The sequence below is a fragment of the Eschscholzia californica genome, unplaced genomic scaffold (assembly GCF_041429995.1).
Source record: "Eschscholzia californica isolate CP2 unplaced genomic scaffold, dmEscCali1.0.p SCAF_3, whole genome shotgun sequence".
NCBI classification, from domain to species: domain Eukaryota; kingdom Viridiplantae; phylum Streptophyta; class Magnoliopsida; order Ranunculales; family Papaveraceae; genus Eschscholzia; species Eschscholzia californica.
The window spans coordinates 60,944,003-60,967,415 of NW_028238420.1; the positions used below are offsets into that span (position 1 = coordinate 60,944,003).

The following is a 23,413-nucleotide window of genomic DNA, read 5'->3' on the forward strand; positions in this document are numbered from 1 at the left end:
ATATTTAAAGTTTTTATTTTAAAGGTTTTAATATTTAAAGTTTTAATCTTAAAAGTTTTAACATTTAAAGTGTTTAATAGAGGCATACTTTAAACCTAATTTGATTATTAAGAAAAACCCAATGATTAGGGTATATCGATTAAACCTTATTTGAATGTTGAGTGTGTAAAGAACCACAATGAAATTCTAGAAATAATTCTAGTATAATTTACATAGAAAGAAAGAAGAAAATGTCTGAAATCTACAATAAACACCATTAAAATGAAATCTACATATTCTTTATGAATGCATAAACTCTATCAACTATCTCGTCTTTTCATTCAAGATAAAACCAGTAACTGAAGAATAAAGAGAGAGAAAAAACATACCTGTAAACTTACTCTGTAGCAAGATTTTAGAGAGAGAAAGAATAGAATTTCTAGACCGAGAGAGAGAAGATATTTGTGAAATTTCGGAAAGAAAAATCTCATACTACAGCTAGATGCTAGAGAGAGAAAGAGAAATTTTAGAGAGAGAGAGAGAGAAGAAATTGTGCAACGAGAGCGTCGGTTTGTGACAGTTTTTGTTAAGCATTCATAATCATAACGAAGTCGAAGGGCTTTGTTTCTCCAAATACCGAATGAAATTATGGGGTATTTACAAGTTAATGCCACTGTGACAAACCATTGTTTACACTTCTTCGTTTTTTTTCCTTTTGCTTGAAAAATAATAATTAGTTTTTTTTCAAATGTGACTCTTGGCCGGAAAAGAACAAGTTGATGTCTCTCCAAGATGAGTGGCTCATCTGGGTCTGGCACACCAGTTTAATATTTAAATTTTTAATCTTAAAAGTTTTAATATCTAAAGTTTTTATCTTATAAGTTTTAATATTTAAAGTTTTAATCTTAAAAGTTTTAACATTTAAAGTGTTTAATAGAGGCAAACTTTAATAGAGGCATACTTTAAACCTAATTTGATTATTAAGAAAAACCCAATGATTAGGGTATATCGATTAAACTGTATTTGAATGTTGAGTGTGTAAAGAACCACAATGAAATTCTAGAAATAATTCTAGTATAATTTACATAGAGAGAAAGAAGAAGACGTCTGAAATCTGCAATAAAAACCATTAAAATGAAATCTACATATTCTTTATGAATGCATAAAAAAACTGAATCTAAATCAAGTTGCGAAAAATTTGCTTCAATTAGTAATGTAAAACTAAACCCTATCGACAATCTCGTCTTTTCATTCAAGATAAAACCAGTAATTGAAGAATAGAGAGAGAGAGAAAAAAACATACATGTAAACTCACTCTCTAGCAAGATTCTAGAGAGAGAAAGAATAGAATTTCTAGACCGAGTCCGAGAGAGAGAAGATATTTGTGAAATTTCGGTAATATATTTTATTTTAACTCACTCGACCGGGTATATATTTGTCTCCAATAAATATGGTTATCTGGTAATTTCACATATTTGAAGTTATATTATCATTAGGCCGCGGCTTTGGGGAATAAAGAAAATTCTCCGGGGAATAAATTCTCGAGGGAATCCAGATTTTTTTTAAAATTCTCCGGGGAATAAATTTTTATGGGGAATACAAAATACATTTTTTTGAAGATCTCCTCTATCTCATCACTTCTCTCTGCCACCTAACCTTCTCGCCACCTCATCATCATCTTCTCCGGGAAGGTCGCCGGCCGGCCAATTTTCCGGCCGGCGACCTTCAAACATAAAAAAAAAATAAAATAAATTTATCTTTTTCCTCTCTCCTCTTTCTCTCTCTATTTTTTTTTTTTTTTTTTTTTTTTTTTTTTTTTTTTTTTTATCACTCTTCTCTCTCTCTCTCTAGATCTGGTGAACCAGATCTGGTATTCCTTTATAATCACCTTGAATATCAACTCTTAAAACAATATCATAACCATTAGACATAAAATCCCTAATTTGTTGTTTAGGTATTCCTTTATAATCACCATAAACAAGAGCATATTCTAAAAGTTCATCTCTTTGAATCATTGAAAGAAATTGTTCTTTATTAACAAAGTAATAATCTTTTCCTTCAATTTCACCTGGTCTTTTCTCTCTACTTGTTGCTGTAACAACAAAATGAATACCTTCACGAACTTCTCTTAATCTCTTAATTACTGCATCTTTACCAACTCCACTAGGTCCACTAATCACAATTATAAGAGGATTAGGTTTAGGTGATAATGGATCTGAACTAAATGGTGAACCTAGGGCTGATTCAAGTCCTCTTAATAATTCAACTTTTTCACCTGTTATAGGTGGTAATGGAACTACAGGAGGTCTTCTTGCTTCTGCTTCATTCATTCTACTACTATCAGATGATGATGATGAAATTAGGTTTTGACAAGTAAATTTTACCTCTTTTTGAGATTTGAATCGAAACTGAGTTTGATCGTATTGTGATGAAACGGCGAAATTTCCGGAGATTATGTGTTTTGGAATAAGTGAAAGTTGAAGATTCCATTGTAAAACTCAGACCTTAATGGCCTGCGAACAGACCTTCAACAAGGTCTGTTCACAGACCAACTAGATCTGGTGAACCAGATCTGGTTCACCAGATCTAGAGAGAGAGAGGAGTGATAAAAAAAAAAAATTTAGAGAGAGAAAGAGGAGAGAGGAAAAAGATAATTTTTTTTTTTTTTTTTTTTTATGTTTGAAGGTCGCCGGCCGGAAAATTGGCCGACCGGCGACCTTCCCGGAGAAGACGATGTGATGAGGTGGCGAGAAGGTTGGGTGGCAGAGAGAGGTGATGAGATGGAGGAGCCTTTTTTATAGCATCTTCTAAAATTAGAAGCCCCTTAGCAATAAAAAGAAACATAAAAAGTCAATCTTATTTGACTAGTTTTAAGAAAAATCTTTATTCCCCGGAGAATTTTCTTTATTCCCCAAAGCCGCGGCCTATCATTATCTCCATAATATTAGGCTTTATCTCTCTCTCTAACAATTTTCTGTCTGTCTTTTCTATTAATTTTGGAATCTAATTTATCAAGATTACTGAAATTATTTAAGTGATGATGATATTTTGTAAGAATTAAGTGAAGTTAAAAGAGTGTAATTTATGCTAGATTGTTGTTAATTTGTTAGGAAGAATTTGAGAAAGTTAAAAATAAATTTTTCATTTTAAGTTGTAGGTGTTAGTCAAGACAAATTTGTCGTAGGTGTTAGCCAATTTCTTCAATCCCCCTCCGATCTCCACTTGGAGGCAGCTCATCGTGTTTTACGCTATTTAAAAGGTTCCCTAGGCAAGGGAATCTTTCTTTCTGCCAACAATCCCCTTCATCTCACAGAATACTGTGACTCTGACTGAGCTGGTTGTCCGACTACTCGTCGTTCGACTACTGGATATTTTACCATGTTAGGTTCCAGTCCCTTGTCATGAAAATAAAAAAAGCAACCAACTGTTGCTCGTTCCTCTGCTGAGGCGGAATACCGTGCTCTAGCAACTCTCATGGAAGACCGGGTTGTCCGCAATATGTATAGCAGCTTTATTGTCAATTTAGAGATCGGGTGGCAGTCAAAGCCACCCGACATGTGTAGCTAAAGATGTGACTGACAATTTAGAGACCATTTTTCAAAGATTTGTCAAAGCCCTTTAGAACGAGTTCAAAGTTTTGTATGTATGTAGAACAGAGAAGAACTTGGTAGGTGGTAGACTCATATTTCCCGTTAAGTCAGACACGTGGTTTCTAACCTACAGACTCGGTAGAGTGCAAACTTTGACATGGTTTGAGGCCTACGAAGCTTGTGGCACACGAGCGGTGTGACCTATTGCCTCCATTGCTCACAGAGGTTCGTGGTCTGACTCCCAAAATTTACTGATATTGTCTATGATTCCACTGCACAGATGGAAGGCGATGGTCACAATTTTTTTCATTTCGGAATAGAGTTAGAGGAGCCCATCCAAAAGGTCTGAACACCTCATCAGACTGTATTTGCAACTACAAATCAAGTTCACTTGTAAGCATTGTAAGACTATTAGAAAAAGGTAGCAAATTTGAAATTGTCTCGATCTCATTCACTTGTCCCGACACCACTAAGACAACAAATAGCTCTTCATTATAATCTCAAGCTCACTTTATCAACTTGGGTGATGAAGTTTGATCAAATTCGTGCTGAAATCCCAGAGTTTCTTGGCTAGTTCAACATCTATAGACTGCGAGTTTCTCTTTGAGATATTATTGTTAGCGAAATACTCGCCACTTACACCTTTGACATTCGGGTGCAAAGCTAAATAACATGTGGTCGATGCTCCCTACAACCAAAACAAATGAAAAACACGAGAAAAAAGAAATTGAATTGATGGCCATATCAAATGTGTGGTTTCTTGGTGCACCACTAATCACCATATATACTAACCTGTTCAACACTTTTTAGCAGCAATTTTCCTAATGTGGAAGCAAAGACTACACAAAACAACCAAATACACTCTTATTAGGGAATATAGTATTATATATGAAAATTAATAATTCTAGTGTTTAGTACTTACATGAAGGCTTTGTATCTAAATTGTCAAAAACATGTAGATATCGTTTGTTGGGTTAATCGAAAAATAATCCAAAGAAAGATCAGAAAAAACCATTTCTGGCCAACCCATTTACTTCTGATTGCCCTAGTCTTATAAGGGTTCTTATCAATGTATATGGTGGTTTTCTCTTTCTCCGACATGAAAATAAGACACACCCTTAGAGTTGTTGAGAAAAAGCTCTATCGAAATCCTTGTCATTATTTTTGTAGAGTGGGTTTACGACTAAAACACGTGACTTTTCACTGAAGAGACTAGGGCTCGAATCTTTCAAAAATTGTTTCTACTCTAGTTTCTTATGATAAATTATAATTAAAGGAGAGTATGATTTTCTTGAGAAACCTTATATGAGTTATAATAAATGACTTACTATTGAGAATAGGGTAGTTCTGCCAAATATCAGTTAAAATGGCTCCAGGATTAAGTGAATTAGCTATTAGCACCCCATTTTCCTGTTAAATATAAAGAAGATACGAGTAGCTAATAAGCTAAATACAAAACTAATGCAACTATTCAAAGCATAAACTACTTTTTCAAACATCTATAATGGAAGCTAATCCTGATTAGGAGAAACCACATAAGAAGAAAAAAAAACGCAGTACTTAACAAAACCCATGTCACGGCCCAAGCCCAGTCCATACACAATATCGTTCTCAAATTCTCCTCTAGAGACCTATGGCGACTGATGTCAGGTTTTGTTCCAGACTGAGCCTATAAAAAATGCCTTGTCACAAACTAAGTAGGGCATGCCCTTATAGACCAAATCCTAGATGGTCCGCTACGAAGTGGGACTATCACATTATATCGTGCAGTGAAACATTCGCGTTTGTTGCAAGTGTGTCTAGTCTGGTTTACAAAGGAGATTCTACTGGATTTCGGTTATCTGTCTATGAGACAGCAGGCATCATTTAGTGTCTAGTTTTGAGCACGAAGCATCACAATGGGGCTTCTTCTGTAACGTGAAAAAAAAGAAGAATGAACAATTTAATATTGGAATTCCTAGTTTCTACGAAGTACCTTTAGGCGTCTTGCTAGCTCATGATTAGCATGCAGTACATTTGCAAGTTTTGATTGAATATAAGCTTCTGTGCCAACATACCTAAAAACAAATGGGAAAACATATCTTGACAAAACTAAAAATCACAAGAAAGAGAGAAAGAACTTTGTTATAGGGTTCGTAGAATAATGAATTTGTGTGATCATGAAATTTACTTTGATTCTTCATTCATCGTAGTGAAACTAATTCCTTCATGTTTGCCGTATTGGGAAGCTACTGATGAAACATTGATAATTCTTCCTTCGATATTACTTTGTAATGCGCTAGTTTTCATTATCTCCAATAATAGTTCTGTCAAAAGAAAATGACCTGCACATACACAAACGAAAAATGTCAAGAAACGAGAAAACCATGCAGGTTGTGGGAAGAAATCTTACGAGGCTTGTCATGAGTCATGACATAACTTAATTATATAAATTAGGTTAATAATATTACCAAGATGATTTGTGGCAAAAACTAGTTCTATATCATCTGGAGAACGTTTGAAGGAGGGCCCCATGATTCCTGCATTATTACTGTCAAAGAAGAATATGGAATTACATTCGTGATGGATCAGCCACAGAATCAACAACTAGTTTATTAGACGAGAAAATATAAACCGAAGGCTACAACAGCATATAGAGAATTATTAGTTGGTTGATATCGAGTTTTTTCATTCATTATATCCTTCTTATAAAAGGCAAAGACCATTTTAGGGAGACTGTCAAAATTATCATGAGACTAAGAGTCATTCAATTTCCATCTAGGATTCTTCCGATCCAATTTGGTTATATTATGGGAGGGTCTATAAGCGTCCCCAAAATTTGTCATAGGCCCGCCCCTTTTACTAGAGCCTCTCAGACAGGACACAGTCCCGAAGTTAATACGTGATGGTCTAAACAACCTAGACACCAGTCTGAGCCCCACAGGGAGTAGCGTCTTTACTCAAACAATTACTTCTCTCTCCCTCTCTCTAGAACCCTAAAACTCTGTTTCTCTTTCTCTATCTAAAAAACGATTAAGCTTCCTTAATCAATTTTGTATTAATAAATAGTACTAATGTTTGTGTTTTCATTATAATAGGTTGTGTAGAATCATCAAGCTTCTGAAGATTAGTTTTTTCCCATTTTAAAGAACAAAGGTAATAAGAGAGGAGCGGGCCTATAGCAAAATTTGGGGGCAGCTATAGACCCTCCCTTGCCTAATTGGTGAAATCATTTTATTTACTTGATCACCCAAATTTCTTCGATTTTGAGATTTCACTTTTTGTACTTACATAAGAATATTGAGAGGGACACCCAAGGAAATGAAGTCAGATGCAAATTTTCTGACTGAAGCCATTGAACTCAGATCTAACTACATCACATCAACTTTAGCAGAAGGAATTTGCTTGATTATCTCTTCTTTTATTGCTGCGGTGGTGATTGTGTTTCTCACTGCCATGAATACATGGACTCCACGCAAAGCAAGAACACGAACAGTCTCTCTACCAATTCCTCTTGATGCACCTATATAATGATTTCAAACCCAATTCGAAAGAAAAACTCGAACTTTTTATTAAAAATGAATAGGTCCAACTTAAAAAAAGAAACAGTAAGATTCGAACCCTGAACTCTTCAGGGGGAAGAACAATTTGTAATAATATACCAGTAACAATTGCAGTAAGACCAGTTCCATCGATTCCTTGAGTTACATCTTCAGCTGTATTACTTGATGAGAACCCAGATAGTCCATTTCTCTTAAACACCCACATCTCTCTATTTCTCTCAAAGTTGTTGTTGTTCTTCTTCTTCTCTATGAAAATAAATTGCAGAGATGGAACTCAATTATTTTGCTAACTGTCAATATTAAAGATTTGATGGAATTAGACAATCTAGTTTTAAGAATTGATATCGGGGTTACTTCTTTGAAGTTCCAGAAATAATTAATGGCTCAGACAAGATTTAGCCGATCGTACTACTTTACTATTTACATACTAGCATTTTTTTTTAACAAATACCAAATGTTTGATAAGATTTAGCCAGTTATTCTTATTGGATATACTGATATACTAGGATAAGAGAGAATCTCATATCCTCTTTCCATAGTTTAGTGATTCCATAATCTTGTGGATTTCTAAGATAATTCTCTATATCTCATAATATATGGTTTCTTAGTATTGTTTAAGTTGTATCTTGTAAATCAAGTAACAACCCTAATTAGGGTCTATTGAATATCTATAAATATAGATTGATTTATGTGTTCTTCACTAAGTGAAGACACAGTAAGTTTTGTGCTCAATAGTTTATTGTTTAGTAGTTCAATTGTTCAACAGTTTACTATTCAACATGGTAGCAGAGCAGCGTACAGAATTCATGGGAGAAATTGTCCCACCCTCAAATACTATCTTATCCCTCCCTTTTACTCAACCCCATTCATTCGTCAACATTAAATTGGATTCTACTAATTATTTGTTGTGGAAAGCTCAATTTCTACCGTCCCTTCAAAGCTTTGATCTTGAAGATATTATTGATGGTTCGAAGTCGCCACCATCTCCACTACTAAGTGATGGATCTGTTAATCTAATGTTTCCGCTGTGGCAAAAGAAGGACAAGTTAGTCCTTGCGTGGTTATTATCGTCTCTCTCCGAACCAGTTCTTCGTCAAGTTATCCGTTGTCAAACCGCATCTGCTGTTTGGACTTCCTTGGAGCAACAGTTTGCTTCCAAATCTTCAGCTCATTTACTACATTTCAAACGTGAGCTTAATGCTATTAAAAAGGGTAATTGAACCATGCGCGAGTTTATTTCTCACGCCCGATTCTTAGCCGATACTCTTGCAGCATCCGATTATGCTATCTCCACCCTTGAACTTCAACATGCCATTCTCGATGGTTTGGATAGCTCATATGATTCCATTGTTTCCTCTTTAACAACAACTATGCACCAGTTTAACTTTGATGATTTTGCATCTTTTTTATACACTTATGAATTAAGATTGGATACACAAAATTCTGTTCTAGTTTCTCATCCACATGCACATTACACAAATGTATCTCGTTCTCAGCCTGACCATAATCGTGGCAGTGGTAATACTTCTCGAGGTCGTGGTGGTGGTAAAGGAAGGGGTTGATCCTTCCAGTTGCAATCTACTGCCGATCCTAATGAACATTTATGCCAACTTTGTGGTAGAGGTAATCATCAAGCATGGCAATGCTGGAACAGATTTGACAAAAATTTCAGGCCACAGAAAAATAAACCACCCTCCCACTTTCGTCCACCAATGGCTTATGTAGCTCAAAATTCCGGCGGATATACATATGATTGGACTGCCACTGCTGACACAAGAGCTACCAATCATATGACGAATAACCTTGCTGATATCCAACACCATTATGAGTACAACGACCCAGATCAGGTAAAGGTGGGAGACGGTAACACTTTACCCATTTCTCACGTCGGTTCCTCCACTTTTCCCACTCCCACCCGTAAGTTTCATCTCTCTAAAATGCTTCATGTTCCATCTTTAACACATGTCTTTTATCTGTATCTCGTTTTGCTCGTGATAACAATGTATTTTTTGAGTTTCACCCGGATTTTTGTATTGTGAAGCACCGATGGACAGGGAAGGAGGTCCTTCGCGGGCCGACTGATTTGGAAGGACTCTACCATCTTACGTTCTCCTCTCATTCTCCTATTAAAGCATTCGTTGGAGAACGTACATCTCTACATGGTTGGCATCACCGTCTTGGTCACCCTATGCTTAACACTGTCAAATCTGTCGTTTCGCGACACAGTCTGCCTAGTTCTAATAATACTTTTTCATTTTGTTCTTCATGTCGTGAAAATAAAAGTCATAAGTTGTCATTCAACAAAAGTACCGCTACTTATTCTAGTCCGTTGGATTTAGTCGTATCAGATGTTTGGGGTCCATCTCCAGTTCATTCTAATGAAGGGTATCGCTATTATATCATTTTTATTGACGCATTTAGTCGCTTCACATGGATTTACCCTATGTCTGCAAAATCTGATGCTTTCACTATTTTCAATGTCTTTTATAAACATGTGCAAAACTTGTTTGGCACTAAAATAAAAATATTTCAATCCGACAATGGCGGAGAATTTAAGCGTTTCACGACTCTTTTACATGAAAATGGAACTGAACACAGATTCACGTGTCCTCACACGTCTGAACAAAATGGGCTCGCTGAAAGGCGTCATAGACATATTATTGAAACTGCACTTGCATTAATGTCCACGGCTTCTTTACCTAATTGATTTTGGTATGATGCATGTCACACAGCTTGTTTTCTAATTAATCGTGTTCCTACCTCCCCGACTGGTCTTTCTTCTCCATATGAACTATTATTTAAACAACCACCAGACTATCTCTCTCTTCGTACCTTTAGTTGTCTTTGTTATCCTCACCTTCGTCCATACAGGTCTAACAAGCTTCAGCCACGCTCCTCCCCTTGCCTCTTTTTAGGCTACAGTTCGTCTCAAAAAGGGTACAAATGTTTACTTCTACCCTCAAACCGGATTTATATTTCACGGCATGTTGTCTTTGTTGAAGATTCCTTCCTTATGCAGTCGCCCAAGGATCTCCTTCATCGCCATCGACTACTTCTCAGGTAAACTCTCCCCCTCCTTTTATTCATATGCCATCCAATACTGAATCTCATGTTACTCCAAGCATAATGTCCCCAAACCCAACTACTAATGTGTCAAACCCTCCTCCAAGTCCACCTCCAAGCCCACCAACCCATAGTTATGACCAAAGTCTAGAACCCACGGTCGTCTCTTTAACCACCTTTTTACCACCTCAACCCACCAAACCTAGATCTAGACGTATCACTGTCCCTAATCCCAATTGTCTTCAAACTCCTCTACCACCACCACCTCTCCCACCACTTGATCGTGTAGTTACTCGTTCAATGAATGGTATATTTAAACCAAAAGCTTTACAAGCTTCAAAACACACACTAGTAACTGACAACATGTTTGAGCCTTCTTGTTTCACTCAGGCAAACAGTGATCCATCTTGGAGGAAAGCAATGGATGACGAGGTCAATGCCCTTTTAAAGAATAATACTTGGTCCTTAGTTCCTCCACATCCCCAAATGAACTTAGTTGGTTGCAAATGGGTTTTTCGAATAAAAAGAAATGTCGATGGCTCTATTCAACACCATAAAGCTCGCCTTGCCGCGAAGGGTTACAATCAGCAAGAAGGGATTGACTACGGTGAAACTTTCAGTCCCGTGGTTAAACCTTGCACTATCAGAGTTGTTCTCACACTTGCACTCACTTACAATTGGGTTATTCGTCAACTGGATGTTCAGAATGTATTCTTGCATGGGTTTCTTGATGAGGTTGTCTACATGAAACAACCTCCAGGGTTTGTAGATCATCGCTTTCCTGATTATGTGTGCAAACTTGATCGTTCATTATATGGCCTTAAACAGGCCCCTCGTGCTTGGTATCACCGTCTTAGCGCATACCTTCATCGTGTTGGCTTTACATCATCTAAGTCGGATTCCTCTCTGTTTATCCGTCGGTCTTCTGATGGCATTATATATCTCTTGGTCTATGTCGACGATATTATTGTGACGGCATCATCTGAATCATGCATTTCTTCTTTAATATCCTTATTGCAGTCTGAATTTTCCATTAAGGATCTTGGTGAACTATCATATTTTTTAGGCATAGAGGCAGTTAAAGTCTCAGGTGGTCTTTTTCTAACTAAATGACGATATATTGAGGACTTGTTAACTCGGGCCAACATGCTCGGTGCGAAACCAGTTACAACACCTATGGCGACTACCCCTCCAAGTGACCTTATTGCTAGTTCGATACTTACTGATTCGATGTTATATCGCAGTCTTGTAGGGGGTCTTCAATATTTGATGTTCACTAGACCGGAGATTGCCTTCTCTGTGAATAAAGTCTGCCAACACATGCAAAATCCTACTGAAACTCATATGGATCTTGTCAAACGCATTTTGCGTTATCTACATCACACCTCGACCTACGGTATCCTTCTACAACCTGCACCGTCATTGTATTTTTCAGTTCAGACTTATACTGATGCGGACTAGGCAGGAGACCCTGTCGATCGTCGGTCTACTAGCGGGTATTGTGTCTACTTAGGAAATAACCTTATTTCTTGGAGTGCTCGCAAACAAAAGACTGTTTCTAAGTCTAGCACTGAGGCAGAATATAGAGGTCTTGCTATTGCTGCAGCAGAACTAATGTGGGTAGAATCGCTTCTTAAAGAACTTAAGGTCACCTTGTCTGCAACCCCACTTTTATGGTGTGATAATTTGGGAGCCACATACCTCACAATGAATCCAGTATTTCATGGTCGTACAAAGCACATTGAGATCGATTACCATTTTGTTCGGGAACGAGTAACGAATGGTCAATTGGATGTTCGGTTTGTCTCCTCGAAGGATCAAGTTGCTGATATCTTTACCAAACCTCTACCCAAAGATCGATTTTGTTTTCTTCGAGACAAGTTGACGGTGGTTCAACCCCCGCCCACTTGAGGGGGGATATTAGATATACTGATTTACTAGGATAAGAGAGAATCTCATATCCTCTTTCCATAGTTTAGTGATTCCATAATCTTGTGGATTTCTAAGATAATTTTCTATATCTCATAATATATGGTTTCTTAGTATTGTTTAAATTGTATCTTGTAAATCAAGTAACAACCCTAATTAGGGTCTATTGTATATCTATAAATATAGATTGATTTATATGTTCTTCATCAAGTGAAGACACAATAAGTTTTGTGCTCAATAGTTTATTGTTTAGTAGTTCAATTGTTCAACAGTTTACTATTCAACAATTCTTTCTATTTTGAATAAAAAACTAATTGATTGCATTTTATATATTCAAATCAGTGAGATTTGCTTTACTGTTTTCTTGTTAAAAATATTAAGAATTTATTTTTGGGATTGTGGCAATCCTTTGTTAAAATTTTAAATGGGAAGAAATTGTTGTAGATCATAATTTATTTCTACTTCTAATAAATCAGTAAAAATTTGAACATCTCCTTAGATTTCAGTTTTCTCAGTAAAACAAAATGAAAAAGTTTCTATCTTACCATTGTATAAAATGATGTAGTTTTTATCATTTTCACTGTTTTTGAGATAAAGTATTCCGCGTCTATGTAAATTATCAACAAAGAATGGACAAATTAAGATAAAAACTTATTACTATTTCAACACTTGTTCAGTTGTTCCGACAACCCTAAGGTGATAAATAGCACTCTGTTACAATCCCAATCTCAACATTACAAACACAAGCTCATTTCACCAAGTCTGACGATGAATTTTGGATCAGATTCATGCTAAAATCCCATAGTTTCTTGGCTAGTTCAGCATCTTTAGCTTGCGAGTTTGTTTTTGAAATGTTGTTGTCCATAAAATACTCACCGTTTACGCCTTTGACATTAGGATGTAATGCTACGTAACATGTTGTTGCTGCTCCCTGTGGCCATCATCATCAAAACATAATAACAAATATCATCAATCACAAAACATCAATACCTAGTTTTACCACTCACATAATCTGTACATGGTAAAATTACAAAACTACCCAATTTAAATACCTACTATATGACCTCTTTTCTGCCTCTTAATTTCAAATTAACTATCATTGAGTTATAAGTAAGTTGTATACACTAACCTGTGGAACATTTTTCAGCAGGATTTTTCCAAGTGTCGTAGCAAATACTGCATCGAAAAAAAAACCAACAAATATTCATTCTATATATAGGAGTTTGTATGAAATGGACAATGATACTTCGCCAGAAAACCTTTCCAGAATATGCACGCCACGAGTAGCAACTGAGAATGCCATGTCAATACTCGGGCATATTCGGGTAATATTTCACGTTAAGGTATAAAATCTAAGTCTAGTGACATAGTAAGTGTTAGTGATTTGCCTTTAAGTAGGCTGTATTTCATCCATATATCAGTCAAAATTGAACCAGGATGAAGTGAATTAGCTGTTACTTGCACCCCATCTACCTGATTGATTAAAAACATAAAATAGAAAAAACCAATAAAGAGAGTAAGTCAAACTTGTCGAATGGTTCGAAGTAATTTACATCATTGTGGGAGCTAAATATTATCAGCACCCACAGACCATATGAACCCACACAAATGGGCCTTGGACCTAGATATATTAGCGAGTTTATAAGATGATTTGTGGTTAGAGAATACCTCCAAGCGTCTTGCGAGTTCGTCGGCGTGTAGTACATTTGCAAGTTTCGATTCGAAATATGCGTACATGCCTACGTACCTAAATCATATCAAAACAAAGTATGACTTGCAGAATTTACACTAATCAAGAAATATCTCCCAACAAAGATCATATAAAAAAGAACTTTTGAACCGAATGTCAATATTTGTATGAAGATAGAGGTTACCTTGATTCATCATTGATTTGATCAAAACGAATTCCTTCACGGTATGTTAGTCTGTAACCTTCAGACGAGACATTGATAATTCTTCCTTCTATATTACTTTGATTTGCAGTATTTTTCATGGTCTCCGATAACAAATTTGTCAAAAGAAAATGACCTACAAATATGGGGAAAAAGTTACTTCAATACTTTTCTATATAATGGGTATGAGTCTACTTTTCCTAGATTTTGGGTGGTTAAATTTTGGATGCCCCCACTACCAAACTCTTCATGCCAGAGAAAGGTAGTTGCTGGCAGGCTATTGACGGTGGTGACGTTTCATTAAATCTTCTCCTTCCTCCGCTCCTCCTCCTCCTGGACCTCCCACCGGCCACCACCCCCTCCCCATCCTCCTCTTCCCCAGAGCCAAAACATTGTTCCCTAAATCACCCACCTCTTTAGTAGAGAGTAGATGTTTTTGTGTATATGTGAAATGGGACATACCTAGATGGTTTGTGGCAAATACCCGTTGTACATTATCTGGAGAAAGACTAAAATTCGGTTCATTTACTCCTGCATTATTACTGTCATATAGAAAATATAGAAATCATCATGTCCATGCTTGAAAGAATAACAAACCAATTTTGAAGACCATCATGAAATCGCTTTAATAATAAAATAAAATAAAAAGTATAATTTTGTATCGATATATATTGGACCTATTGGTTAGTCTTTCAAATTGACCACGGTCCCAATGAGAAAAACAAAAACCCTAAGGCCATGTTTGGCATGCGGGAATCGCGTGGGAATGGAATGTGATTCCTGAGAATCACATTCTTGACTACTGTTTGGCTCGCGGGAATGCAGGGGGAATCCTATTCCTGGAGGAATGGGATTCCCCCCAAAAGGGGTAATAGCAAACCCAGGGAGGGGGGTGGGTTTGTGATTCCCATTCCCGGAAATGATTTGATTTAATATTTCTGGACAAAATAATCCTTGATAAAATATTAGAATGACTAATATTAAAAGCGTCATTCTCATAATATTTTAACTAAAAAATTAAAAACCTAAGGTTTTAACCACCACCATAGCAACACGCCAACACACACACACACACACACTCTCTCTCTCCCACCCTCTCTCTCTCGTTCGAACGTAACTGTCCCTCATCTCTCCATATCTCTAGTTTTTTTTTCTTCTCTCTTGCTTTTTGTTCAATAAAAATCGATTTCATAATGTTAAAAAAAAAATTAGTCGAGACCTTATTTATTTTAAATAAATCTTTATTTTAAATAAATCTTTAAATACAACTTAAATTAGTTTATTACATTACTATTCCATATCTATAAATTTGAATAGATAATATTAATTAAAATATATATAACAAAGTTGACCTATAATTTATGTAGTTTAATCCTTTTACCTAAATTAGTTTATTACGTTACTGTATCATATCTATAAATTTGAATAGATAATACTAATTAAAATACATATAACAAAGTTGACTTATAATTTATGTAGTTTAAGTAAAAGGATATAACAGGACTTTCGTACAAATTTACATTCCTATTCCTATACAAACCAAACAACAAGTTACGAATCTACCGGGAATTGAATTCTTATTCCTGGTCGAACCAAACATTAAACCAAAATAATCTGATTCCCGGGAATCGCATTACGGGAATGTGATTCCCGGGAATGACATTCCATTCCCGCGCGCCAATGTAAAGATTCTACATAGATGTGAGTCGAGATTAATGGAGATCTTCTACTGAACCACGTTAAAATATCTTTACGACTATTTCAACTTATCTCTCTGATATCGGGTAAAGATGAATTAAGCAAATCAAAATACTCAAATAATTGTTAAGTATTAACTTACATAAGAATATTGAGAGGGACACCCAAGGAAATGAAGTCAGACGCGAATTTTCTGACTGAAGCCATTGAACTCAGATCTAACTCCATAACATCAACTTTAGCAGAAGGAATTTGCTTGATTATCTCTTCTTTATAGGTGTTGTGGTAATTGTGTTTCTGACTGCCATGAATACATGAACTCCACGCAGAGCAAGAACACGAACCGTCTCTCTACCAATTCCTCTTGATGCACCTATGTAGTGAATCCAATTCAAAAGAAAACATTCAAATCTAAAAAGAAAAAAGAAAAAATATCAGATCAAAGTCTTATTTAATGAATGAATTACCAGTAACAATGGCAGTAAGACCAATTCCATTGATACCATTAGTTACTTCTTCAGCTGTATTACTTGCTGAGAATCCAGATGGGCCTTTTCTGCTCAACACCCACATCTTCTCTCTCTCTCCTTTTCTCTCTCTGTAAAGTTTGATCAAGTCTCTTTCTCTCTCTAGAGTTTTGTTCAAGAGAGAGAGACCAAAAGCAGAGAAGTAGTATTTTATTCTTCAGCTTGTCAACACAGGCAGGTGTGTGTGGAAATCAATCATTAATAGGTTGTAATGTTGGTACTATAAATTATGGGGGGTTTCTATTACATGTGCCTAAGACATTAAATAACCAAGAGTCGCCTTAAAGCTTCCTCAAGGTAGTTGACCCAAAAGAAAAAAAAAGCGCCACAAAAGTTACCCCAAACTGTCGGTAAAGGTCATATGGAAGACCCAAAATCAAAAGCGTGGCCAGGTGTAAGCAAATAGTGTCGGCAGAACGACTACAAAAATGGTACCAAACGTGACATAAAAGACAAGTCAAACCGAAGACCTAGTAGCAAAATAGTGTCACCAGAAGTCACTTTAGAGAGATGCAACTGACTACAAAAATATCACTAACAAAATTTGGCCCCCGCAGTATTGCTTGAAAAGAACCCTAAAACGTTGTTAAAAGATACCTAAAAAGTGTTGTCGAACGTGACCCCAAAGCACTGTCGTAAGTGATTAGATGAATAAAAGTGACATCAAAAGTGTTTTCGAAACTTAATCAAAATCCTTCGAAGAAGAGAACCTAAAAGCTTCACAGTAGTGTTGAGAAAAGTTATCCAACAGCGTTGCTGAAAGTAATCCTACTAGCAATCACCAAAAATGACCAGGAAGCGTTGTCAAAAGTGACCCCTCTAGCATCCCGAAAAGACTGCCAATGGTGACTCATAATGATAAGTGACCTACAACCAATGAGAAGAAGTTACACCAAACCGTCGCAAGAATTCGTTTCAAAATCATCCCAAAAAGTAACACCAAACTCGTTGCCTAACATGATCTCCAAAGCATCGTCAAAAGCAATCCAAAAGCGTGCACCAAAAGAAACACGAAAACTAGTCTAAAGAGCACGGCCAATAGCAACCTCAATGGTTTTACTTGTGCTATCCCGTAAGTTCTTTTATGGTTCTTCTAAAGTGGGTTTAGATATATATGTTGCATATCTCAATTTGTATTCCAAGGTGTATTTAGACAAGCATCACGCTCACTCCATCTATCTTGATGTGCTATAGCAGACTACCAGTCTTTAATCAATTTCGATATGCTCTTTCTTGTGCAGCTACTAATTCTATTTTCGCTCCTTTTTTGTTATATGAATCAATAAAAAAAACAGGTAAAAGATATTCCACTAACATGATAAAACAAAAACAAATTCTACAAATAGGTAAAACAACAAACCAACAATTATACACTACATCACTGGATCCTCATATTTTCCTCTTTACCCCTTGAAAACAATAACTCTAGATTAAATACCAAAACTACCCATACTTCTTTATTATACATATTGACCAAAATACCCTTCATTTCTTACCATACATAGATTCAACCTTACCATCATTTCCACCTAACATCATATACTTATCCTTCCTTGTTAATCCAGTACATTCAAATCCAAGGGTTCCACCCAAAACCTTCTGAACATGATTAGCAACATCAATGGATGATTTCCCACCAGCTTTAACTGTCATTTCCTCAGGCAAACGATCCAAAAATGTAATTTCATAAGTTGGTCTAGGGTTCATGAAGTAAAAATAAGCATCCCAAAATTTCACCCCTCTAACCGTATTACCATAAAACATATTTTGTTTCGTATTTACTGCCACGGGAACTATACGATCACTTAACTCAGCAAATAAAGCACTGAATCGGAGTAAAAACGGTTCTCTACAAGTTGTTCCTTCAGGGCAAACAACTAAATCGCCTTTTTGCAGTAGTTCTGAGATCCGAGCTGCATCCGCTTCACGATCACGAGTTAATGAAACGGCTGGAATCGGCGAGAGGAATCGGGAGAGTTTACTAACACTGTATGTGACACAAGAGACTTTTCGACCGAGTCCAATTGCGATTACGATTGGGTCAAGTGGGGTTCGGTGGTTACACACGAAAAGTGACCCGGGTGTGCCATGACTCGGTTTTGGCGGGGGTGTACCACGAATAACGAGTTTGATACCAAGAAGACCGTAAGTGTAACGAACTATTCGTTCTGGGAGCGGGAGATTTAAGTAGACTCGGACAAGTGAGAGCGCAAACCCGATTGGTAACCATAGGTAAGTGATTAAAGCGTTGAGTGGGGTCGGTTTTTGAACGAGTCGACCATCGTGGAAGATGATTCGGCTTTTTAGTTGATCCACTGGAACGGGTTTTGATGATGGGTCTGGAGGTACCATGTATCCTTCCTGCAAAATGGATTACAAAATATCTCAATCAATTGATGCTTTACCATTCAACAACAAAAAAAATTGATGCTTTACCATAATATGTACAAATTTGAAAACCTAAACTCATATGAGGAACCGATCTTAATGTGTAAACGTATCAGATCACTTACTGGTCAACCTGTTATTATATTATAAAACAAAACCAAATTGATCCAAAGTTTTACAGGTTTCCACTTGTTATTCAGTTAACCTTTGTTTGAGATACAATTATTCTAAAGAGACTACAAATCAAAGCCTACTCTAGATCTAGATCTGCGCGAAATCAATCTTCGTCATTTTCGAGTCAATTTATGAACTTTTTCACTCTCATTCTGGTTCCATGGTAGGTGCCTTTCTGGTAGATTGTGCTCCATCAGTTTTTTATCATAATCATAAATTTTGGAGTTAATTGTGTTTTTTCTAGTGCTATGGTTGATTTGGTCAAAAAGTGTCAACCATGAATCTTGGAAGGGGAATATCGACTATCTTTCCTGCACATATTCTGGCAGAATTTTGTGTCAGCACAGGTGACTCTCTAATTCCTGACCGGACACATAATTTACTTGTGACCCCAAAACTCTTAAATATTTACGGCGAAGGAAGAGAATTGTAGTATTACCTTGCAAACAGACATGAAATCATGATCAGTTTTCCGATCACCAATACCAAAATCAGGAACTTCATCACCAAATTCCTTCAAAATTGCTGATCTTTTCAATTCCGAAACTAAAACCCCTGTTTTTTTAACAAATCCAGTTGCTCTCCCTGTTTTTAAATTAACTTCAATTTCAGTTCCTAATACTTTATCTCCACCAAGAAATTCCTTGACAAAGAATTCCACCATTATTGTCGGATTAGCAGTTACTACAACCTTTCTTTTACATTTATTGAATAATTCCCAACTTTCTGATCTAACATCAGATCCATAAAATCTAGGTAAAACTGCTCTCGAAACAAGTTCAATGTCTCTGATTTTCAATCCAGCGTAAGAAATATAGATCAAGATCTTAATTCCAAGTGATTCGGAGATGAATAAGTAAGAAAATAGAATTAATGGGCAAGATAGAAGAAGAATTAAACCTCTTAACAAACTTCCTGCTTCAATTGCTACTAACATGAAATAAGGGAAAGAACTTCTTGAAATTAAAAGAGTTCCATCTAGATCTGCTGCTATTGATTCGTTCCCATGGATTATTTCTGGGCATTTTTTGATTGATTCGAACTTTGGGTGATTTTGATTAGACATTGTTTAAGGATTGAAAATCAAGATTTTGTTCTTCTTGTTCTTTCACCTTTTAGAGAGAGAAAGTAGAAAGAAAAAGAGAGGGTTTAATGCATGGGGGGTGGAGTAGGAAGGGAAAGGGGTTTAATGGAGGAGGTTCATTTATGGAGGGAAGATGGGAAGCGGTGGGAGAGGTAGGAAGATTTTAAATGGTATTGAAAATTTTATGTTTAATGACGAAATTACCCTTTACTTTTTTTTATCTCAACAAAGAACTATTTATACAACTAGATAAAATAGGGCGTGGCTATTTTCAGACGAGTCAAAATGTCAAATACATACATGGGGTCATGAGGATAAGAAACAAAGAAGAACTAAGAATTATATTTATATTGATGTTATAGGATGAAACGGACCAGTTCTCTTGGTTGCTAGTGATACTGTCCGCTTTGACACATCTGAGTCTCACGATTCTAAAACGCCTCGTTAGGAAAATGTGCTTAACTTCTTAAGAGAAGCACCACACTCCGTCTCACCACTAATGTGGGATTGCTTCACAACAATTGACCGGATTTCTTCTATTTTGTGGGAAAAATAAAAATAAATATAAGTAACGTGCAGAAGTTAGTTTTTCAGAAGCTGAATTAACTGAAATTAAAGAAAGCAAAATGTGATTTGGATTCTTATGATAATTAAGAAGAATTGAATCTATAGGGACTTTAAGAAGTTTTGGTTGGGGAGGTGATAACTCAAATGTAAATGCATGAAAAAGATGGTTTGTCTTTAGGAAGTAGCTCAAGCCTCAAGGTCCTCTCCCTTAAAATAGTACTTTTGTTAGTTAAGGGGTGAAGAAGCCAAACGGGTCTTTCTCCCTCTACACCAAGCGGGTCTTTTTTCTCTCTAACCTAAACGGGTCCTTCTCTATAGTCATTCTCAAAAAACCAACTTCCCACCAAATTCTATCTTCCACCCCCTTCCTCTACATTTAATTCATGTACTACTATATTCACATGTAGTTGTTGAAATTGTGATTAATATTCATTGACCAAGCCCATGTTATCCTAACGACTTGATTTCCTATCTCATTAGTTTTACCACCACTTCCTGATCTTAAAAAGTATTTCGAATTTTAGGGTTTTGAGATAAAGCGGTTTAGCACAAAGACTACACTATTAGATCATTAACTGGCTAAGAGTGCAATATAAGTAAATAAATAAATAAACAAGTTTGTCTCTTTAAGCTAGTCTAAATTTTATTTTTATATTCTTATTTTCTTATACAAGAAAAGTATTTTACACTAGTTGCGGGGTCTCTGGAGAACATTTCATTCTTGCAAGAAAAAGAAAAAGTGTGTAAATATGAATGTCTTCTTCACAACGTTGATGTATTTCAACGCTATGTTTTGTCGTTGTCGTACTCTACTGTAATCTATGACCGCAATTGTAGATCATTACTTCATATTTTATCACCTTGCAACAAAAAAAAATGTTCATGTTTTTACCACTTTCCAAATATTAATTCTAATGATGGATCACCTCAATTGCAAGCTGACCTGCCTAAGAAAAGTATTATGTGGATGTCCCACTCAAGTTACATAATTTGATCCATTAAGATTACAAGTCAATTCAAGTATGGAAAACATCAATCCTCACAAAAGTGGCAGAGGATATATGAGTTTCAAATCAAAATTTGAGAAATTTGTCAATTTTCATAGTTTATAGATATTGACGACCAAAGTGAGTTCCACTTTAACTAGTAGATCTTTTTTAAAGTTTAACTAGTAGATCTTAGTGAGACACCTATCAAACATTGTTTTGCAGGTCCTAAAAATTCACAGTTGAGCTTGTATTCAAAGACGATAAAAAAGGTTGTCCCGTAACAGAAAATTGTTAACATTATCCTACATTAGTGAGTCTATAACTGGGAGAAAAGTCTCATCTCTCATACTAGCTTTTGGGTAAGAGAGGAGACCGCCCAACAAACACTTGCAATATTTTAGTAAATCTGGAAGATGATATAAAATCATTAAATTTTTTAGTACTATATAGTTTCCTAATTTTTAACATACTAATTAGTAAACGTAAGAAACACAATTGCAACAAAAAAAACACAAATTCTTCTCATAATATGAAGAGTAACCCAAATGCATGAATCAAGTTATATTTGAAAAAGTGAAGTATAGTAGATAAGAGTAATTACTATTATTTGTGGATGGAGTGATGGGTTGGTGTTGGTTGATGCCTACTTCCACCAATAATTTCATCTTTTCTCACCAATATTTATTTGACTTTCATTATTCATAGATGTTCAAGATTAGATTATAAAACTGTTCATCTGACGCACCTATATATTTCCTAAAGAAAACAAAATGAGTAAGAAGAATTAGAAAGGTGAGTTTTGATTTCTTAAGAAAAATAGTGGTAATATAAACAAAGTTGGTACTGTATGTTTAGTCTATAATTAACTATCTTTACAAACATTGTTTAAATACCAAATGAGTAAGGGGTTTATTTCTTCAATAAAAAGATGTTGTTTACTAGAGTTAGAAAGGGAATAGTTTGTATTCCAGTAGAATTTCGTTAGTTTTGTTCCTAAAGGACAAGCATGAGGCCAGGTTTTATATAATCATTCAAAAAGAAATACAATTTAGTTACTAACAAAGAGTATTTCATTCTCTTTCTTTTCATCATTGAATATAAGTAATTTTACTGACACATTTGTTCATTTTAATCTAAATAGCTACACGTTCATCCACTTCTAATAAGTCAACATTTGCATCTTCATAATGTTCCCTAGGTTGATCAAGTATGAAATGAGGGACTGCAAAATGTATTCTGAGCCACTGAGAGTGGGTGACAAAATTTTGAACATTTTTTCTAGCATTTTGTTGATTCCAACATCATACTTTACTTATGTAGTATAACATGTTTTATAACTTAGTTAAATCAGTTGTACAGTATTCTGAAAATTGTTCTAGTATTTCTTTGATTCTAATTACACAATTATGTACTAGATCATATTAGCTGACTTATTTCAGTTAGGTAAAAAAAATCAATGTTCTTTTTATCATTGTGTCGATTCTAACAACATAAGTACATAATTATGTATATGTATGTTATGTTTAATGACTTACCTATATTAGGTTAAAGAAAATTTTAACATTTCTCTAGCATTTTCTTGATTCTTACATAAAAGTATTGTATAATATTTTTCTGTCTTACTTAAACTAAATGAACAAAATTTTGAAAAAATTTCTACCATCTTTTTATTCTTATTATGAATAATTCTTTTACATTTTTGTGGGCAACTATCCGATCATTGAATGGATTTCATTGATTTCAGTGACTATGAAAAATATCAAAGCGAAATGCTTCGGGTCCTATCTTCACTGAGGTCGGTCAAGAGTTTCAAATTAGGGTTCAAACCCTCCGAGATACTCTCATTGGTTTGAGCCATACATGATTGCTGACTCATCATGCCTTCGTGATTTTAAGTCATAAATTAGAAAAATACTAGTAGAGTGCGAGAACTAATTCATAGATTAGGGGAATATAAAGATATTGAGAAATTAACCAATTCATATTATAAC

The 23,413-nt window shown here is 35.6% G+C and overlaps 1 protein-coding gene and 3 pseudogenes across 2 annotated transcripts; all 4 read right to left on the reverse strand.

Moving 5' to 3' along the window:
- Positions 1–1,826: 1,826 nt before the first annotated feature.
- LOC147552778 (guanylate kinase 2, chloroplastic/mitochondrial pseudogene) lies at positions 1,827–3,455 on the reverse strand (annotated as a pseudogene).
- A 628-nt stretch (positions 3,456–4,083) lies between these two features.
- On the reverse strand, positions 4,084–7,316 carry LOC147552779 (short-chain dehydrogenase TIC 32, chloroplastic-like; annotated as a pseudogene).
- A 5,425-nt stretch (positions 7,317–12,741) lies between these two features.
- LOC147552780 (short-chain dehydrogenase TIC 32, chloroplastic-like) lies at positions 12,742–16,342 on the reverse strand (annotated as a pseudogene). Its single transcript, XR_015237049.1, has 8 exons — positions 16,161–16,342; positions 15,836–16,066; positions 14,458–14,537; positions 13,978–14,131; positions 13,772–13,850; positions 13,492–13,576; positions 13,233–13,279; positions 12,742–13,034 (listed from the first exon to the last, which is right to left on the reverse strand). The product of XR_015237049.1 is annotated as a short-chain dehydrogenase TIC 32, chloroplastic-like (transcript).
- A 1,163-nt stretch (positions 16,343–17,505) lies between these two features.
- LOC147552781 (putative glycerol-3-phosphate acyltransferase 8) lies at positions 17,506–20,798 on the reverse strand. Its single transcript, XM_086666610.1, has 2 exons — positions 19,222–20,798; positions 17,506–18,581 (listed from the first exon to the last, which is right to left on the reverse strand). Exons 1-2 carry the CDS (start codon positions 19,846–19,848, stop codon positions 17,706–17,708), a joined length of 1,503 nt encoding a protein of 500 aa, XP_086522736.1. The 5' UTR covers positions 19,849–20,798; the 3' UTR covers positions 17,506–17,705.
- Between the last annotated feature and the right edge of the window lie 2,615 nt (positions 20,799–23,413).